The 22,026-nt window shown below is 36.4% G+C and overlaps 1 protein-coding gene across 2 annotated transcripts in view; it reads right to left on the reverse strand.

Annotated features, from left to right (window-relative positions):
• The window catches only part of COL11A1 (collagen type XI alpha 1 chain), a 131,698-nt gene that overhangs the window by 75,607 nt on the left and 34,065 nt on the right, over positions 1–22,026 (reverse strand). The window contains exons 6-15 of one of the 2 annotated variants that reach the window (XM_088524354.1): positions 13,724–13,840; positions 13,311–13,463; positions 13,018–13,113; positions 10,214–10,459; positions 7,295–7,357; positions 6,398–6,439; positions 6,024–6,086; positions 5,127–5,201; positions 2,668–2,751; positions 2,349–2,405 (exon numbers count right to left, since the gene is read on the reverse strand). In XM_088524354.1, the coding sequence (XP_088380480.1) occupies positions 2,349–2,405; positions 2,668–2,751; positions 5,127–5,201; positions 6,024–6,086; positions 6,398–6,439; positions 7,295–7,357; positions 10,214–10,459; positions 13,018–13,113; positions 13,311–13,463; positions 13,724–13,840 (996 nt within the window). The remainder of the gene's footprint in view (positions 1–2,348; positions 2,406–2,667; positions 2,752–5,126; positions 5,202–6,023; positions 6,087–6,397; positions 6,440–7,294; positions 7,358–10,213; positions 10,460–13,017; positions 13,114–13,310; positions 13,464–13,723; positions 13,841–22,026) is intronic. The other variant, XM_088524355.1, reaches the window with a different exon arrangement.

Here is a 22,026-nt window from a genome sequence, read left to right on the forward strand (position 1 = left end):
AGCAAATGACACACCAGGAATCAGCAGCTGCTTCTGGAACTCTAGGCCAAAAATGCAGCCAGATCAAAGAGCTGGATTTCTAGAGCCTCCTGGTGGCATAGTAGCAAAACAACTACTAATATTATTCATTTGTTGACCTTTGTGTAGAGGAAATCATGAAGGCTTCTAAAATAGACTGGCGTGGGCCAGGTTATATTTCAGTTAAAGGAACTATTCACTGTCGATGTTAAAGCAGTCTTTGCAAATGGAATCCTTGTTTATAGGAGTTCTTTAAATATTTTGTCAGTATAAACTGAATGACATCTTGCAGACCTCGATTCAAATAGTCTGTTGGAAAGCCAACCTGGAATATAAGCTACAGCACTTTCACTATTATGTAGCTCTCCAAAGTGCTTGAGAGGCATGTTGAGCTGATAGGGATCAGGAAGGCACAAGATCTGGAGTACTCCTTATTCTGAGATATGACTTCTACAGTGTGCAACTACCTCATGGCTCCCTGGGATCTCCTTGCCAATGAAGGTGGTCACTGGAGGGAACAGGAGGGAACAGGAGGGAGAGCTGCTGAGGCTCTTGGCAGCTGCACTCTGCTGCTGCACTGATGCGCAGTGTGATGAGCAATAAGCTGGCCTGGATTTTCTGCAAGTGATAATGGATGGGATGCTACATTCATACTTATCCACCTGCCTCTCCTCCTTACAGTTAAAATTAGATGCACTACACGTTTCTCTATATTAAGGAAAATGAGAGGAGGGGAAAAAGCAGACTAGAAGACAACGATTTGATTGTTACCATTCAACAATGGCGGTTGCTGAAGCATCACATTAAAGAAGGAAAGAAGTGCAAAGTCAAGGAACCATATTTCCCATACTGCTGTTCCACCACTTTAAAACTGTGATCAAACCTCCACACTAGGGATGAGTGGAAGGAAAATACTGTGAAAGAAATCGCTATTGCATGCTAAGGTAAGGGGAAAACCAGATGTCCTCTAAACTCACAGTACTGTCTTGTGGGTATGATGCTATCATTGTGGCCGACAGTGCTGCAGTCAGTTCTGCTTCACCCAATAAACCAGGTAAGAACTTCTTTTATCCTTTTTTTCCCTTTGATATAGGGATATAATTTGTTTTTAATCTTCAATAGCACAACTTATTTTTCCTGTATTTTAAAACTAGGTGCCTGTCGATGTTGTAACAAGTGCTAACATTGTTCTTTGTGCTCCAGGTGCCCACCACTGTAATGATGATGTACATAAAAATTACAGCATATGTACATTAAAATTAGAAGAAGGCCAAATATTTGCCAACCTAGCTGTGTCACCAAAGTAGACTCAATACTAGTTTCCAAATTAAGTGGAAGTCACATGACTTCAAACATAGATGCTGCACTAACTCTAGGAAAGAATTGCACTGTCTACATCAAAGGATAAACATAATCACCTGGGAGAAACAGAGAAAAGATGAGCTTTCTATAAAGCCTAAGAGCATTTGTTATTTTGTATTGTGGTAGGGATATAATGACTTTTTGAAAGATGGTAAGTGCTAAATTAGAAAATTTGTGTATTATTGAGTCAGTAAAGTATCCATTTCCTAAAAGAAGAAATTGCACAAGATGCATCAGCTGTTTTTCACTTGCTGAGCTACCTCTCTGTCTTTCTACTTTCACTGTTGCTGTCCCCCTAACGTGTTTCCTTTTTTTTTTTTTTTTTTTTTAAAAAAAAAAAAAAAGAGAATACAACTGCAAACCTCTTGCTATCAAAAAGTTATTTTGCGTCTCATTAGGAAAAGTTTTGTTCATGTTGCATGTACAGATCAACACCAAATATATTAACCAAAGATAAACCATGCAGAGGGACAGCTGCATTTTTCAGATCACGTAATATTAGCAGCATGGGCTAAATTCAGATTTAAAGTAAATAAATAGATTTCCTTTAGAAATCTATACTTTTTTGATTATTTGAATGCCTCTTAAAAAAACTTAAGGATGCACCTTAGATAATGGTAATTCTGTACACTCTGCAGAATATCTCCTTCTGCAGAGCTTCACATGTACCACAAGAAACTTGGTGAATATCATCACACAGATAACTGACTGCAGAGGTGTACATAGTTATGCAAAGCTATTCACTTTTTTTTTCTTTCTTTTTTTTTTTTTTTTTTTAAAAAAAGTCTATCAGTGTGCTCCGTTCAAATACTCCGAAATCCACATTAAAACCTGCTTTAACATTTAGATTGCATTGCAGACCTTGAATAAGAATACAAACTATGGCCTTCACTTCATCAGGCTCATTCCAAATTAGATGGGCACAAATGCACACGTATAGGCAGGTAAGACAAGATTTGCTTACATACCACAGGGCCTGGTCTTCCAGTGAGTCCCATGGGACCAGGCGGCCCTCTCATAGCAATCTGAGGAGAAGAAAAAACAGAGTACAGCAGCAAATACCAAGATAAAACTGTCCATCCAGCACTGAAATTCTATACCACCATTTCATAACCCATTAGTAAACTGCCACCAGCAACTCAGTTGTTAATAAGGATATCTACTCTCTCATCTACATAAGATGATGCTTAGAGCTCTTTATATCACATCCTCCATGCTATAAAATGGAACTGCATGTGGAGACATACACCCTTCCAGTAATTTTCTCTGCAGGCTTTTTGTACTTACCCTAGCTTGCTGGAGAATAGCTTGTGCTTGAGCTTCCTGAGCCGAGACTGTCGGACCCTTTTCACCATCTCCACCAAAGCGGAACTGCAAGTAGCAGAACAAGAAAAGGAATTCAGAATTGGTTAAGTTACAACCATACTTGTTATTCACTGCAACTGCAAAAAATTCACTGCACTGCAGAAGTGCAAAAAAAACCACTGTGAAGATACTTGTATCACTCTTCAGTTCATTCTGCTATGCCACCATAACATCAAAAGACTGCTGCACTGGGGCCTCTGGATCCTGCAGGAATATTCAGCTGTGAATAATAGATTAAAACTAATCCTTTATGAGCAAACAGTTTGTTCATTTTATTGGATTTGTAAATCTTTTTTGGTTTTGAGTTTTTTGAGGTGAATTTTAATCCAAAAGGACTCCAATTATCAGCAATATCTCCTTAAATACATGTATCAATTAGAATTTGTGCCATAATTAATTCTCAGTAGATCTCTAACCAACTGTACAAAAATGTAGATCAACTTAAGGTAACCTTCACTTTGAAAAAAATATTTGGTATCTAAAATGAAAGAGTTTTGTGTTGCTTCTAACAATTTCTAAATAAACAAACTTTTACAGCTTGCAGCATCTTGTGCAATTTGCCTATTTCTAAAGGTGGCAAGGTGACTGATGCATGCCTACTGAGCATCTACTATTATCTACTATTAATCTCTACTATTAATTTCTACTATTATCACAATGCAAGAACTTTTTGAAAGTTTTGGAAAACTTACCACTTTAAGACCCCATAGATGAACATGGCTTTTTTAAAATTAGACAGCAAGAGGTTTATCAAGCCAGCTACCATATGAAAGGAGACCAGAGTTTGAAAGAATTGACATAATATAGAACCAACTACTTTCACAAAATATTTTTCCAAGCAAAGGTGCCTAAATTATCTTGCACACATTTGAAAAGATGAACACGTTATAATGATTTCAAGTCCCTCATATGAAGAGTCACTTGTCCCACAAAGAAAAGCACCTCCCATATGTAACCAAAGATTTAGACTCCTTCTAAGAGGAAAAGTTTAGAGTCTAAGCTAAGAGTTTTTATATACCCAAACATCTAACCTTACTGACTACTGAGAGATATTTACACTAGTGGTTTTTTTAGGATAACTACTTTTCAGCCAACAGAATACTGAATTTCTCATCAGATGTTTAGAGCAGGTTAGAAAACACAGTACAAAAATTATATGGTGCAAATAGCTAACAAATATCACCCTGAGTCACTTACCCAGAAATAATATGATTTTATGAAATTTCTTATATTAACATGCAAAATGTGGACAAAATGAACGGTGATTCAGCTTCTAGCCTGGGAGACGATACCAAATTTCTTGCTTCCCTAGAATTATCTGTTCTGACTTGGTAAATTGCCTGTAATCTAACTTACAGAAAGATTTTCCAAAGTGATGGATAGGTTAAGTACTAGCTAACTGTTACTACCCTTAGTGGAGCAAACTGATAAGAGATAAATCTTCCTGCTCTCCCAGCAATAACTTTTGGAAGACTTGGGAATAATTTCCCTCAAGAGTATTGGCTTTTTTTTTTTTTTTTTAAATCAATTAGCTATCAGTGAATTATTTTTATTAGACAGCTGTGATAATAGAAATGAGCTTTAGTACAAACAATAGGCCAAAAAAATAGCTTATTTTAATAAACTTGCACTGTTTTGTGAATAGAAAATAAACTTTACAAAATCTTCCTGTTCTCATTGATACCAATAGGATATAGGGCTCCTTAAACATCCATCAGAACATCTGTAAGGCTTTTTACTGCATGTGTCTTCTCAAAAACACTGCACTTTCATTTTTGACTGGTGCACGAATTCTCTGGGATGACAGCTTTCAGCAGCTCTCTCGCATACGCGTAGGAATAATGAATTCCATTCACATAGTACTCCTCATACCAGAGGAACCTGCAAGGCACTTGAACAGCTTTGGGCTTGTTCCTCCTCATGCTAAAACAGATGGTGTTTTGCTTTGACTCCAGTGGGAGAAGAGCTGACAACATGCATATATTTCTATCCAAAGGATGCACTGTCTCGTCAAATGAGTCACTAGAGTCCAATTTTAAGCATTCCATGCACAAAATTCTCCATGTCAAGAAGAGTAGGTGCTCTTTATGCAGCACTAAACTGCTTATTTACAATGTATTGTACAGTTGAAAATAAGGGGGATTTCAGTAAGCGAATTGGTCATTTATGATTGCAATCTGTAACGCATGTATGTTCCCATCCATCAGTCAAGCAGAAGCTAAAGCCTACACTTTGTCCGAGGAAAAATACCACCAAATCATCTTCAAATGATTGTACCATACAGAAGCCTCTTCTCATTCCACAGACAAAATCAGATGCATTGCTTGAAACACACTCCTCTTTTTGGAGACATACTACCCTGGAATCACAATCCTACTTACCGGCAACATTAACATGGTACCTGGGGGACCTGCTAAGCCATCAGCACCAGGAAGACCAGGGCGGCCAGGTGGACCCTATGAAAACAAATGGATGAGGGAAGAGACAGAGAGATGAGAACAAAGAGGTGGCTATACAAGATAAACCTAGAGAGTCACCCACACGCACCAGTATTCTTATGGTGCCCTTGGAGATTTAAATCTTTTAAATGATATTGGAATGTCAGTCATAATCAGTGAAACAAATAAAGATGTAGGGTTTGAGAATCTTCAGGAATGGGGAAAAGAGCTATTCTCTTCAATTATCTTATTCATATATATACACATTATATACATACATTATATAGACATATATATGTAAGGGGTACCTAATTGTGATAGAGGCTCTAGTCATGACTAAACAAATTAACTTAATCTGAGATTTGCACTGTGATCCTGTGTTTACTTCATTTGTTATAGAAGTCTCACATTGCTGAGCCTCTTTAAACTCTTTGAGTAAGCTAAATTATTTCTGTGTATATTTTGTTTCTGTAGAACAATGCCCTTTTTACTTTCTGCATCTTGAGGTCATGCCTTTTTTCCAGAAACTTACTCAAAAGCAGGTGAAAACTTTTTACTTGGATTGCTAAAATTACTTTATCACATTTTTGAATCATTCATACCAAAGGTTTCAAAAAAATATAGACAAATAGAAACTTAACTTTTTTTCCCCGGTATTTACAGTACATATTCCTGCTTCTAATGGGGTATTTGTGCAGATTCTCAGCTGAGCAGATCAGCTTCTGTTCAACTGAAATCTTTTCAGCTAAGCATATATATTTAAGAACAATATCTTTCTTACTCTTACATTTAGTGTAAGACATATTGTGAATACTCAGCAAAATCTGTATATTTACTTACCCTTTCACCAGGGTCACCTGGAGGACCAACAGGACCTTGTAAACCTGGGGGACCTGTAAGACCCTATGGAAAAGTAATGATAAATCATTATGTTGAACAACTGCTGGCACCATGTTGTTGAACTATTTTTTTCTCCCCAAAGTTATGTTAAAGACATATGTGGAGGAAAGCAATTATAATAATGATTTTTTTTTCCTTAAAGGGATTTTTTTTCTTGCAAAGTCTTTGATTTTCATGCGTTTCCAACACGCTGTCAAAAGTTCAATATAGTTCCTCCAGGAACTATGATGAGACTAATTATGTTAATTCATAAATACAAAGTACAGTGGATAAGTCAAATGAAAATAAAGTGAAGGCATATTCAGTCTACATACAGCAGGTCCTCTTGGTCCCGGTGGTCCTTCAATAAGCATACCCTGTGAAGAGAGGAAAAAAAAAAAAGAGATGGTAAATTGGTTATCTCTTGGCAGAAGCTTAATGAAATAATAAAGATAAAACTTTATATATAGCTTATATATTCTTTATATATATATATACTATATATTCTTTATATATATATACACACACACATATATATACACACTAGTGTATACATATGCATGTATAATTAGTGCTGTATATACATACAGGTGTATATAAATAATATCTTTTGGTTGAACAATTAAGGTTAACATTCTGGGGATCTTCTGTCCACATAGTCTAATACTGTAGTACAGAATTTTGTTGAATTTCTCTGGGAATTTGCTTTCTTTTTCAAGAGGAAAAACATAATTACAATAAAGACGCTTGATATTTAGCTCACAAACGCAGGTTTAAACCTATTTTGGGTGCTTTTATGAGAAATTTTGTTGGAGGCATCATAGAACATTTACTAGGAAAAAAAAAATGAGTCAGTCTCAACTTGCAGCTTTTTCATTATGGTAGTCCTTTCCCTTTGGTGATCAGTACCTTACATGCTAATCCTTGGGATAGGAATATAGAATTAAAAGGGGATTTCTTGAATCATAGAATCCAGACCTTTGATATTTAGATAACTATCATCACATTGTTTTATTACGCTTCAGCCTAAGTTAATTTTTTCTCTGATGTTCTACTTGCAGTTTGCAATCAATTTACACCGCCCATGCTGCAGATGACTGCATTACAGATCATATATATTAGGTGCTATTATCCTACTATGAATGACATGGCTTGATGTTGACCTTCAACAATGTTGTACATATGAATGTTGTATGGTACTTAAGAAAAAACTCACACACATCTGTACTTACAGGTTCAATCACAGCTGGTTCTCCCTTTTGTCCTTTCTCTCCATAAGCCCCATGTCCAAGCACCTGGCAAGGAGAAAAGCATCCCCCCACAAAATAAAATAAGCAGAAAGTCTAAGGATTTGGTGCACTAAAGAACTGCAACAACCTGTAACTGAAAGCTAAAGCTGGAAAAGATCTGTACTATGAAAAATACATCATAGGCACAAAGCATATGGATTCAAAATATTTAATAACATATGAGGAACAGAAAAATGAGAAATAGATATACTTTTCAAATTGGTGGATTTTGTAAGATTCTTAGATGTAAAATGAGTTTTCTAGTGCGATTGAAGAGTTTGCACTAAGGCCTGTTCCATGCTTTGTACTAAGACTCTGGACTTCGGTTCTAAAATTTCTGTATATAAAATACAAAGTACATTTTTTCTTATTCAAATAAACATATTCTTGGCTTGTAACACAATAATAAACAACGACTCTCATGGCTTCCTGAGTTGAACGAGCCTAAAATAACCTGGAAAGAAAGATCCTTTGGCTCCATATGGACAATATTCTCCATGCTTTTAATTGAGTGCAATTAGATATCTGCATCATATAAGAGGTAATGACTAAATGCCTTGGAAAAGGTGTTAAGTGGCAACATAATTAAGTTACATTACATGGACCATCAGCTTTGCCTCTGAACTACGTGAGTTAGCGTTGGCTGTACATTTCTTATAGGACCAGCTCTATGGAAAGTTTTGGGCTCAGGATTAAGATAGCAGAAGTGCCTAAATACAAGTCATTAACAAATACTAATGGCAAAAAAATTGCAGTAACTTAGAAGCATAACAATGTGATAAATCATGTAAGATGAGTAGTGAGAGCTATAGATACTTATGATTTATTATATTCATCAAAATTGGCTGTAAAAAAGAGAGATTAACTCTCATTTTTTTTGGAAACATTAGCCATCTTGAAAGCCTACAAGAATTATAAAGATATCAAAACTGCAAAGCATTGTAACACAACTAGGAATTCTACTAGTTGATTGAGCTGAGTAAATGCTTTTATGCAGGTTCACCTGACATCATCTAATCTATTCTCAGGTCCTAACACTGACTTCTGCAAAAAATTGCTAGTAGTGCAGAAAAATGCTAAATGTGCTTGCCCAAATTTTGAAAAGCAGCGTGTGCTTGGTGTTATATATTCAAACTTGTGGAACCATTAAAACTTTAACATTCACTGCTCTATACTGATTACTATTAGCATTTCCTATAACTACTTTAAGAAGCAGCATCGTATTCAAGTGCGTTAAGATCAATACCTGATTGGTGTCGAGTACTTATCCTTTCTGAGTAGTAGATTATTTTATTCTATATCATGAAAGCTTAATAGAGGTCTAGACCGAACTATTTTTTTCATATATTGCTTGTCTGAAACATTGAAATCTTGCTATTTCCATTTGTCTTTTTTTTTGTGTGTGTGTGTGCTAAAAATCAGGCTTTTCATCAGAGAAACAAACACTAATTTTTCTGTCCTAAGTTTACACAATTACCTTATGGTGTCTAAAAAGGCAAGATTCTATTCAAGCCCAACAAGGATAACCCTGTGTACATTTCACTCTGCCCTTATTATCAAAAATAGAACTTCACTTGTTCTAAATACATCCATATATTTAAGGGAAATGATAGTGTCATAGGCTCAGCACACGGGAGTTGCAATAATAAAGCTGGCAAAGAATAGAGCCAAGAACCTGTTTCTCATTCGAGCCTCCTGACAACTTCAGTTTTTGTAGCAAGGGATTTTAAGGTGAAATTTACACTTGAGAATAGAGTCGACACAGTCATTTGCTTAATGCCAGCACAAAGGGTGCCTTACGGGCGCTTTGCTTTGCAGATAATCTGACCTTTTCTGTGTCACTCTGCCACAGTGTCCCCATCTGAGCTAGCAGAAAAGTACACCTGTATCACATTGCATAGATAGGAATCATTAAATCACCCCAATAGGGTGATAGGATAAATGCAGTATAGAAGTATGAGTTTCAAGGCTGGCTGTTGTTTCTTGGATCCCCTGCTAACCAAAATTTTGAGTTTATGAAGAAAAAATAAAAACTAGAATCAGCAGATACTGCAGAGGAATGTCTCCTTTCTCACACACTCACGGCCTTCCCTATTAGAAATCCGATCAATTCTTCTCCCAGCCTTAGTAGTATTACTTTTCTTTGCAGCTTCCACAGTCTGGTGAATGAGGCTCTTGGCACAACTAAGGGAAAACTAAAGCCTTGCTGTTCAGTCTATGACTAAGTCAGAGGGAGAAGAGAGCTATAAAACACAGAAGTGCATGATTCACAGGATCCACCGTGTCATCCTATCTCTCTCCATATGCAGAGCTGCTCTATCACTCCGGTAAGGTCATAAACCTATCACCATCGTCTAAGCTTGCTTTTGCGAATGAGTTCAGACCTTCACCTCCCACTCATGAGTTTTCCCTTTGGAGGGTAGCACATACCATAACTTTCTAGACACGCATATACACTTCAGTGTTTTTTGGGGTAATCATACAAAAATAGTACAAGTTATTAAGGTTTTTGCAATTGCATCCAATAATTATAACTTAGATTCTTTCCAGCTTTAGCTCTAGTCTAAAAATATTTTTAAAACTGTGCTCGTATTATCATTTGTTCTTGGAGTTCCCCTTCTTTTCTCCCTCCCATCTTCAACCCTCCTTTACACCATTCAACATGAGAGAGAAAAAAAATTAATGAAATTAGATGGCTGAGGATCACTTAAGACAAGAGGATGGGCTTGATCCAAAGCCTATCAAAAGCAGACAGAACATTTCTAAAATGCACAATGGCTTCTAGATCAGGCTCTGTACCTAGCAGAATTGCTAAATTAAATTAGTTTAATTAATACTGCATTATGCCTGCAATCAACTTACACTTGTTTCTGTGATATCAGTCTCTGCAGGAACACCTGGACCAAACTCCTCATTAGTGGAATCAGTTGGTTTCTCTTCATATTCTTTATATTCATAAAAATCATATTCGCCTAAATCGCCATCTACCAGAAGATCAGATTCACTGAGGTTTACTCCTCTGCTTCCATATTCAGTTTCCTCAGTTTTTTTATCATAATCCTCTCCAGTTATGTATTCTTCAGCAAATACTTCTTCAACAGGATTTTGCTATTTGTATCAGTAGCAAAGATTTGGGAATAGGAGGAATATGTGGGTTATTGTTAGTAAAGCAATGTAAGCATATGCTGATCAACTACAGTGACTTGTCAAAAAGAAAAGAGAACAGCAGAACTACAGCATATTATCTTTTAATTAGAGTCTGAAAGAATGGAACTCCAGCCTTTCAGAGCAATTAAAAGATCATCATATGTACACAAGTAGTAAAAGAAATAATGCTTTCATACATTTTTCTTTAATTTCCCAAAACACTGAACACTATATTTAGCACTGTATGTTGCTTAAGTTTCCCTGCTTGGTTTCACACTTCTAATGCCAAGTGTTCGTGAATTAACACACACACTCAAATGAGAAAAAACGAATTGAGATCTGTTTGCAATAACCATGTACAGGAAGCACAAGCATCAGTTTAATTTGGGCCAGCCATCTTCACTATCTGGTGTTAATAAATAATGATGCCAAGCTATACATTTCAACTTCTTTTTTCCATTTTAATGGCATTACAGCTCATATATCACTCAAAAAGCTATGGTTCATATCTTTCACAGCATTTTTTTTTGTTGAGTCAAAATTCCATCTGCAAAACACATAAAAGATGAATGTGAACATCTCTGAACACTAAGTATTGCTTGCAGCTTTCCTCCTCAATTATGCAAAGTGTCAAACCAAGCAATCAACTTACAGCAAGTTTTGTGCTTGTATCTGAGATGTACAAAGCCATTTGTGGGGAAAAAAAAAATTCTGCTTGGCTATTACACAGCTGTCTTGGAAGTACAGTTCTGAAAAAAAATCAGAACTTCAATATTACCAGTATGAGATGGATATTCTGTGACCAGATAAAGTATGAATGAATACAATCTTAAAAATATTTTTAAAGCTTCTTACAAAAGGAGCTAATCCCTATCCAAGGTCATTAATAATATAAGAACCAATCATGATACTGAAATATATTGCAATTAAAATGGAGGGTCTAATAGTTGCCTAATTCCACTAACTACAGGGCTATGACTTTTGCCTTACAGGTAGGGTAAATGCATATCTGAGCCACTTCTAAAATTTTGTCTTTATGCAGTGCTGCTCTCACTTAGGAGAGAATTTGGATTTATCTTATAACAAACATACTATTGCACAATTAATCTGTGCAATTAATTCTGCCTAAGAGGCAGAATGATTTAAATGTCACACCTTCATCACACCTTACACTAGAACAACTAAAGTATCTCTTATTTTACCTTTACTTTCCAAGATGCATAGGAGGAAAAAAATGGGATTCTCTTTTCCTCTTTTTCATTATCCTTTTTAAGTCAAATGAAATGTTAAACAATTATTTTCTAGTTCCAAAGATAGCCTAAAAGACCTCGTGGCCTTTTAGGATTCTTCAGGATTCCTTTCATGTGTACAGGGGTGAGATTTGTACATCTTTTAAAAGCAGTATATCTTCATTTTGAAAAGAATGTGCGAAAGGAAAAAGAAAAAATATTTCCCGTAATCAGCCACTATCTTGTATTAATTAATATGTAGACACATTAGTCAACACTGGCTTTAGGGTGTAGCAATATTACTAAAGCATAATGTTCAGGGTTGTCACTGTGGATTTCTAATAATGTGGCTTTTGAACATAATTTATAATATCTCTTGAAGAGTTCAAAATACAGTGTTTCCTTTGAATAGAATCTCAGCAAGAAGCAAATAATTTGTTTTTGTTGGCTGAATAACTGTTAAAAGGAAAGGATGGCTTCCAACTCAATTTCAGCATGCTGCTATTTTGCATGAAGCAAAAAATAAAGGAAAAAAGTCATCCGGTCGAATGCCAGAATCAGCAGTTGTATACAACTAACATGCTTAAGTTACCAGGTAGTTACTTTTTCTTCTAGTTCTGATTCACTACTGAGTCTTAAAGAATGAACTTCTAAGGATTTAGGAGAGTATTTCAAATAGAGCTCAATGCACATAAGTTCAATGAACATACATTTGAGAAAAATGATTGAGTTGGAGGTGTACAGGAGCTATTCCTCAGGAGAATGATACCCAATTCCTTCTGCCTGGTTTCAGGCCAAAGAGCAGCAGTGAGAAATTCGTGTTGAAGATCAAGTAGGTGGAAGCCATTCCTTGCCTTTAAGCTCATTTTTATGCCGAGTCTTGAGAGCGACAGGAAGTATTCAAGAGATCTCTCTCTTGGAGGAGGAGGACTATGCCTAGTATTTAATCACGTTTATACTAGGCATAGTTCCATTCACATCCACACTGGATGCAACAACTCTGCATTCCCATAACAAGTATTACTGGAGAATTTCCAGAATTATAAATTCTAATTTGCTGTCTAAAAATTCAGCAGATCTCTACAGAATTAGTGGGAGTTTTGCCCAAGAAAATACTTGGTTCTCAAATCGGCTGGGAAAGCATAAAATCACATTAAGTGGTTATAGATATAGATGTATACTTTCAGAGACATTCTTCCTTTAATAACGTGATTTTGTTTTGTTAGTTATTGAGAATTGATTTTGAGCAATAAGTATTTTCACCTATCCTTTTCTCAGCATCATTATTACCTCGTTTGCTTCAGTCGTCCTGGAGGGAGCCTCTGTCTGGTACCCATAGTCAGGATCAGCTATGCTGTATTCTTGGAATTCATCCACAATGTTTGCCTAGCATTAAAGAAAAAGCACATTATTAAAACAAAAAAGAAAAAGTTATGCGGGAAAAACTCAGGAGCTATCGCTTTATTCAGGTTATGGTATTAGCCAGACATGTATTGATATGGTGGGGTTAGGTCTATTTTTTTCTCATGATCAGAGATCTTCCAGTCTTGCTCTGGGAAAGATCTTGATTATTTCTTTGCTACCTTTACCCCTAGTTTGCCTTTAGTTGCTGCTTGATAACTTTTCTTCTTCCTGGATGCAAATTTTTCAGATTTTTTTGGTGTGGCCTTTTGGGGTTTGTCCTTTGAGCTAGCGGCCACTGTCCTCTTCTTCTTTATGGCCTTGGCTTTCTTTTTCTGCAAACGTGGTGAAAGATGGAATGGGAAAACATAAATAAAATGAAAAGAAAATGCAGAAAGAAAGCATGAATGAAAGGAGGGTAAGCAAATGCGAGATGAATGCTGTCAGCTGTGAGGCCTTCCATCTCTAAGTAAAAGCATTACAGCTACAGAGTAAAGAAAGGAAATACTTAAGCTTATATGCAGAAGACACAAAATGACAAACCACATGGTAGGGGACAGCTGGACATCACACAACAAACAGACCAGACCGTTACCTCTGTTTGTGCTACTGTCTCCTCGAATAGTGGGGGTCCCTCTGTTACAGGGTCAGTCTCTTTATAATCTGCATCCCCATACTCATAGTCATATTCAATAAAATCTTCTGGTGTATACTACATTGCAAATGGAAAAATATCAGGCATTCTCAGGTTAGTGGCAGCAAACTATATTAGAAAAATTGAAAAGCATCTTAACCTTTACTGAGGAGTAAAGCTTAAGGAAATAAGGTAGCATAAACAATTCGGTACAGTTATTCATTTATGGAAAAAAACAATACTTTTTTTTTTCTAATAGCCCAATACAAAAGTAATAAAAAAGCAAGTACTAGTGCCAGGAAAAAAACACTCTTATTGGACTGCACAGAAGAATCAGCTATAATTTGAACTACCAAGTCCTCTGACTGACCTTTCTGAAATTATATACACATTAGCTCTCTAAGTAATACATATCTCTATCTATATTCTTTTACCTGTGTGCCTTCTTATGCCTAGAAAAGCTAGAGAGTTATCAATGTCCAACATGAATAAGGTAAATAAAATTCAGGTAAGAGGCCACAAGTCACAAATAGCCATGGCTCTGCTCTTGTTTGATGGAGACTTCTCAATACCAGGGCAGCTCCATGTTCTAAGCAACTTCTGTGCTTTATTGACATAACTGCAAGAGTCCGTTTTTAGTAAGACAGGTTCTGACAGGCCCCCTGAGAGACAGCCTCAGGCAAAATATCCTTTCTCCTGCTACAAGCTAACACTGCAGCCTGTAAAAGGAAGGAAATACCTATTTATTTAATTAGACGGCTGAGAGGATTACTTTTTTACACTTCCAAATGATTCCAAGGATTCTTAGATGTCATTAATATCATCAGCATTAAAAACAGATTGATATTTTAACATAAATCATATAGAGGATTAAAATAAATCTCCACATTCAAAAATAGATTATACCATGCAGCCAATGATAGTGCTTTAACTCTTTCCTCTGGCAATGGCTTTTGATAGAATTATCGCACTTACGCTTGAATGTATTTTACTGAGGAGAAAATATGAAGATACTGAAGGACCTTAATTACTGCAAATCCCTAAAAAGGGTTTTGTTACCTCACTTCTCTGATGCTTCAACCTAATTAGAACTCTTTAAATGATATGTATCATTTCCTACTATAAGCACTAGGTAACTTGCTTTTTTCATTACATGCACTTCTTGTATTGATTGTCATCTCTCCTTTGGATACGATTTTTCTTAGCAAGTCAGAAGTCCTTGATTAGGTGGCTCTCTTGATTACTTCTGCACACATAACTTGGTCAGCCATTCACCTCAGTTAGACGCTCTTTCAATGCATGGAAAGCAAATGACAGCCTTTTGTTAATTGTCCAGGTCTCTATTGCATATTCATGACAACAAACTAAATTTAAGTAATAGAACATTATCAGTTAAAGAGAAGAGAGAGTGTGTCCTCTCTTTGAAGTATATCATCCCTTCATGTCTGCCTATAATATAATATAAATTGGACTTTGATTCCATCAGTGATGCTATCGGCAGGAATTGCCAAAATGAGTTGTTTCTGCTTACACTATTCAAAGGCAGCAGCATTTTAGAGTTAAGTCTGACAAGTTGCATTTGGTTATTCTGCTGCTGTGCAGTAAATGATGACTCAATCTTATTCCCAGTGAAGATAATGATAAAAATGGTATTGTCCAAGAGACTCGTGAGAAGTGATGATATATTTTTACAGATATGTACATGTACAAAACCATGTCTTATGACTTCTGGAAATGCAGTCCCAGAAATGCAACTCTATATAACTTATTTCTACTGAAGTTTGCCATTGACAACCAAAAAAACCACAGGAGTACATTTCTATGATGCCATAAGGAAGTAGCAAAAAGTAAAAGTAGTGAAACAAAAAACAACAAAAACAACCCCCCACCCTCACACCACATATGGATAAAAACAGCCCTTTGAAATAGTAACAGAATAGCATTGAAACAGTCATATAAATTTAGAAATTATTAAAATGTGTCCAAATGCATCAAACCTGTTTATCTTCTGTCAACAAGCCTTCTGTGTACATTGATACACATAAACAAACAAAAAAACTTGTCTTAAGTGCAACATAACTGCTCATACTTAGCCATTCTGGGGTATATTTGCCCATCTTAAATGATTCCTAAGCCAAATAAAATGAATCCAACACTGTGCAACATAAGTTTTACTTGTACCAAAATAACAGACACTACCTGTCCAATACTTTAAGGGATAGGTGGAAGATAATTTGGGGGAGAATTACTGTTTTCTTAACAGGATTTAACTTTAAATATACTTTTAGGAGCTTGTTTTTAATAACTTCCAGTCAAACTGATTCCTTTTTAACAAACATTGTAGAATTATTCTGAAAGTGGAAGCCTTCATTCCAACATTCATCCTTAATTATTAATAACTCAAATACCGCTCAGTATTGTAACTGATTTTTCAATGTCGGCACTGTTGCCTCTCTCAAGGAAAGGTGAATACTTGTTCTCAACAGTGCCAACTATGTAGCTAATAAAGTAGTAACAGTGGGTTACAATAAGTCCTTCAGAGGCCAGAAACAGAAATGTTGACTGGACAAAAAAAATTCAGGAAAAACATCTGTGCCAGGTATGTCACTATTATAAAAAGAAAATGGTAAATAACTTGATATTTATATTAAGATCTGCCAGAAGCATAGCCTGGAAAGGCAGATGCATATGAGAAAACTAGAAAACAGTCATACAAGAGCACGAATATGTGGAGGGATGATGCATTTAAAAAAAAAAAAACAAAAAAAACAAAAAACACAGAAAAATATTTTGGGACTGTGTTTTACTTGTTTCTATTAAAGAAAATGAAGCTTTCTTCATACACAGCAAATATTGTCACAAATACAGTGCTATGGTTGGTTTACAATGACATGCAAAAGAGCAGGAATGGAGGAGAAGCAGTGCCAGTTTCCATACTGGAATAAGCTCTCTGCCAAGCAAGCATAAATCATCTCCACGACCTTTCTGCTTTATTTGCTGTTTTTAGAACACTATATCAGAGGGGCACTAGGGAAATTCTGGAACCTGCAAGTTAGGACACACAGCCATCGTGCTGAAATTATATTCATGCACTTTATAATTTGGAGTAGTTTGTATCCCCCAAGAAGAGAGAACTAAAGAAATACCCCAGCCCTAAGCTTGCTGATGTTGCCCTTAACAATCCTGTCTCTCCAGAGCTTTCTAATTTTTCAGCATTCCTTCTTTCCAGACCACTCTTTCTGAAAGACCAGCAATCTTGCCCTTTTACACAATCCAGTAAATGGAGAGAATATATTTTTTCTACTGCACAGCTTCTGCTGTAACTAGAGAAATTCGTGGCAATACTTTACAAGTGTATTTCCCAAGACACAACCTTTTGAAAAGGAAGAATACATCTCTACAGCCTAAAGTGGTGCAAAGAGGTATTTTAGAGATAGCATTTACTTACAGTAGGATTTTATCCACTCAGCCTGAAAAAGGCCATTCCTCTTTCAGACTGGTCAGGGACTGTAAATTTTGTCCTCATTTAACTGACCAGGAGTTAAGGGTAAACAGGGAGACTTTAGTGACCTGTTGTGACATTGGCACCTCACAGCCAAGAGTGAATATGTGTCATTTAACCCTCCTCCTCTGAGCTACGCTACAAGGTCACCTTTATCAGATGACTTGGGCAAAGATATGACCCACTCAGTTTGGGGCCTCTGCAAACCCTGGCACGAGCACCTTCACACTTCGGATGTTACAATTTCCGAGTAGAAAGCCCTAGGCCCTCATCCTGCTGGGTAAGGGGATGGTTACAAATAGCTCTGAGACAAAGATGAAATTCCCCAGTGTTCATAGTAATGGAAGATGCATACGGCTTTTACCTTTCCCAATAGTTTTACATTAATAAGAAAAACATGGCATGTATGATAATTACAATCAGTTAGGACTTCATACTGGACAACAGCTGGAATTTAGTGAAGGATTTCTGCTAACAGACATCAAATAACACATGCTTCAAACAATGCAATTTTCCTTTGTTTTCCATTTTTTCCTGTTGTAAGACCACCAATAGTTACAGCACAGCCATTCTTGTAATGAATATTGCATATGACTGTTTTCTTACAAATGAAAAGAAGAAAAAAATCTGCTGTTTCTAGATGGGACAAAATCTTTCCACGATGATCTCATGCTTTCTTTACCAGAGCAATTATATTATACTACCAGATCATCATGCAATTCCAATTAAAGAGATGAACTGTTTTTTTCATCAGATGAATTTCAGAAGCAAAAGATCAGCAGCATGCAAAGCATTTCAACCTTGGAATGACTTAAATATTCTGAAAAGAGCCTTCCTTTGAAAATGAATTCCTCTACTACATCTATAAATTACTTAGGAATCTTTCTCCTCCACCACAGAGATGTAGGTTTTAGCAATTTTTACTTTACCTTTCCAAATTAGGAGGAACCAGGAGAAAATGGTATGTATCTATATCCTAAATCAACAAACTGTTATAAAGCTCATTTTTTTTTATTGCCTAAGAATTATGCTAAATAATCTAGCTAGGAGGCAAAGGCTACTTTGAACCATTCTCGGCCCAGTAATACTTTACAAATGCAATAAAATAAAGAAGGCCAAACAAAATAAAACTTTCTAAAAATCAGATGAAGTAATATAAATAAATGATAGCATATGTCACTCAGGGCAGAATAAGTTGGAAGACTTAAAAATAACGACAAAAAAAGTCTCTTCTATTATATATTCCTTACATTGCTTATGAAAGTAATGAAAGGAAGGAGATAACAGGAGATAGGAGCAAAATCTCCTGTTATCTCAAAGGCAGCCTTTGCAAAAATAAGAACAAGGCACTAAAAGTTCTTTGTTAATTGCCTAAAGAAAAATGCTCTTTCTATATGTACGAAGAGCTGGGAAGCTTGTTATTTTTACAGGCTGCTAAGTTAACTAATTGCAGTACTCAGTGTGATTGAAACTGAACATGAAATCAATTAATTTCCTGTATTCTTCAGAAAACTAGACTTTCTGAGCCACCAAGTAACTGAAAGAAATGACACTAAATTAACTGAAAGGGTGCCTGAAAATCCCCCAGCAGACATATGTAGGTGCCATTTGCATCTTTACTTCCAAGTTCATTTCATTAAAGACATACATTTCATTTCAAGTAATCCTCTCTTTTTGGGCTAGGTCCAAAATAAATGAAGCAGAGTTCCTTCAGGGAGCAATTTCTCCAGCAGGAGTCAGACAGTGTAATTTATTAGGTTGCAGAAGAACCTTCCAAGAGAAGATTTGAAAGCCTGATAGTTGGAGCCACTGAAAACTAGACCTGATGACACTCTAGAAAATATACTATAGGTTAGAGTGCAACATCAGGAAAGATGGTGCACATGATTGAGTAGATCTTTCCCTGCTCCAATTCCTGTTTCTAATTTTGGCCAAACATACGCGATTGAACTGGAACAGAGTTTAATGCATTTCCATTTACAGCAGAAGGGATTTTGAACACAAGACAGAAGCAAGACTATTCATTTATAAGCGAAGTGTAAGTTCTGACATACTTAGAAAAATTAATACCGATTTTTTTCATGTAATTTGATATCCATTTTCAATCCTTAAAACTTCAGCATGAAACAATTTTACTGATCACTGAAGCTATCAAGTGAGCTGTGCAGGTCACAATTGCTGCTAGAGAACACGTTTTATTTCTGATTGGAATGAGATCTTCCAAGCAATTCTAAGAACAGCTGATATTATTTTGAAATTACCCTGAAAGTTAATCTCAAAGCCCAACACAAAACAAATAAATAAACAAAAAGACAAAATAAACAAAAAAGCACCCTCTGAAATTCAAGAGAAAAAAAGAATTAAATAAAAAAGACCCTTTTCTCACAAAGACACTATTCAATTAAATGGCCAATTTGCCAAAAAACACTTTCACAAACCCTGCTGTGTCTGAATATACAGAACCAGATGCTCCACAGTAACTCATCCTATCTTTTAGCTCAAAAATTCAAGCAATACTATCAACCATCAGACTTTCTAAGGAGTACTATAAATTTGTTTGGGCTCATCTGGGAGGTACTCTCTCATCCTGTTCAAGATTGAGTATTCTCTGTGGTCAGAGGCCCCTTCTTTTTCCTCCAGAAGCTAATACAGACTCACAGATTTTGCAGTAAATCCCATTCTAGTAGATTCATTGGTGCAGTGACAATGGCTGAGGTCATCACTCTACGCTTGAGAAGTTGAGGGGACCCATACAAAGCTATTCACAACCAAGCATGGGGACAGCTTATGCACAGACAAATTAAAGCATGTCTTGAATGCAGAAATGAACAACAGAAAATAAATAGCAAAGTGCGTGGGTGTTATGGTTAATCTATTATTATTGCTCGAGAGCTCACTCATTTTCAAATTTCAGACTGACTGACACTTAGGTCAGATGAAGTCAGGGACAAAACACAGAGGAATAAAAGCATTTGGCACAGGAAAGTCACCCATGCACATCTCTGTTTAACTGTCTAGCCTGAACCTCCCACGGAAAGCTGGGCAGTCCTGGCAAACAGCCAAATTCCACAGATTTAAAGAGCCAGTAGGGAAAGGGTAGGTTACCCAGTTTAATGGGCCTTGCTTAGCTGGGTTATAACAGTTGCCTGAATCCAAGACGTGACTGATACCCTTAAAACAGGGCTGCAAATACAGCAGTCAACGCTAAAGCTTATACACCTTAAAGTCTGTAGATAACTCCTATGTGAACTTCACAAAGGAAGGGAAGTGACCTTGGGTAGGTAAGAGAATGGGATGGGGAACATCCGATCACTATCCAATAAATCTATGTACAAGAGTAGAGTCAAGCTCTTAACCCATATGAAATGAATCCAACATTTTAGACAACTCCTGATGTTGCAATGGCATGACATGTGTATTCTCACAAAAAAAAAAAAAAAAAAAAAAAAAAAAAATCTAACTACTGAGCTGGAAGTACAGCCTGGGCAGGGTGGAGATGCATAGAGAAGAAAAGCTTATTTAATTGCTATTGAAAGAAATGCCAACATAACTACAGCCTTTGGTATTTTAAATTTTCTTTTACATTTGATTGCTTGCCCCTTTGCAGAAGCAAAACACTGCCTAGAGTGATATGGATTGCACTCAGTTACACCAAGTACTTCTGTGGATCTTGTCTTTAAACCTTCAACATCTTAGCCAAAACTTTCTCTCTCCAGATGTTTTCAGTGATCTAAATATCTTTCAGCTTTTCAGAGTAACTCCATTCCCATGCTGAGAACATGCCAGGAGATGACAGAAGTTTGTTATCAGTAGGAATCCTCTTTAAGTTTGTGAAGTTGCACCTAGGAAGCTAATTTATGTCTTTTTTTTTTTTTTTTTTCTCTTATGGACAAGAGCCAAGCACCTCCTCTGGGTTTTGCAGTCAGTGCTAGTAACACACATTAGCAGGCTCTGCAATCACTTAATTTGCTTCTTTCCTCCAAGTCAAGTATCAGTTTCTTGTTCTGGTCTGCAATAATTCAGAGGCTCAGAGATGTAAAGCCAGTAGGGACCATTAAATCACCTTGACTAACTCCTGTATAGTTTCAGACTCCAAGTCTTCTTTCAGTGATCCTTGTATTGAGTACAATAACCTGTATTCAGCTAAAGTATTAATGACATTTGCCAAAATACACCCTTTGGAAAGCCATTGATCCTTGGTTTGAAAATATCTATTCAGAGATATACCACTTTAAGAGCTTGTTCTTTCATTAATAAAAGGTTTAGCAGTTTCTTTTCTATGTGAAATTACCTGACTTTCCTTCTAATCATTATTTTTGCTCCATTTGTATGCAGCCAATATATCCTTCCTGAGAAGGTATTGACACATGCTAACTGAGCATGTGTCTTTCAATTTTTTGTTTTTAATGTAGATAGCTGAAAGACATCAAGTTTTCCAAGTCCCTAAGTCACAGAGGGGGTGTAGCTCTTACCTGAATCTTTTGCATTTTTGTGACTTTTCTGTGACTAAACACCAAGACTAAAGCATAGCCTGGAGCATCACACTCAATCAGCAGTATACAGAGAAGCAAAATACCATCTGCATTCTTCTTTCTTTGCTTGCATACAAAGACATGCATTACATTTTTGCCACAGCTTCCCTTTGCATGCTCAGATACAAATTATGTCCCCCTTTGAGATCCAGAGTCTTCTGGGGCAATTGCCAAGAAACTTTTTAAGCTTATGCTGTCTTAAGCTAAAACCAATCCTGACAGCCACAATC

Source organism: Tinamus guttatus, unplaced genomic scaffold (assembly GCF_059628265.1).
Source record: "Tinamus guttatus ecotype Peru unplaced genomic scaffold, ASM5962826v1 Tinamus_guttatus_pri_ptg000211l, whole genome shotgun sequence".
Lineage (NCBI taxonomy): Eukaryota > Metazoa > Chordata > Aves > Tinamiformes > Tinamidae > Tinamus > Tinamus guttatus.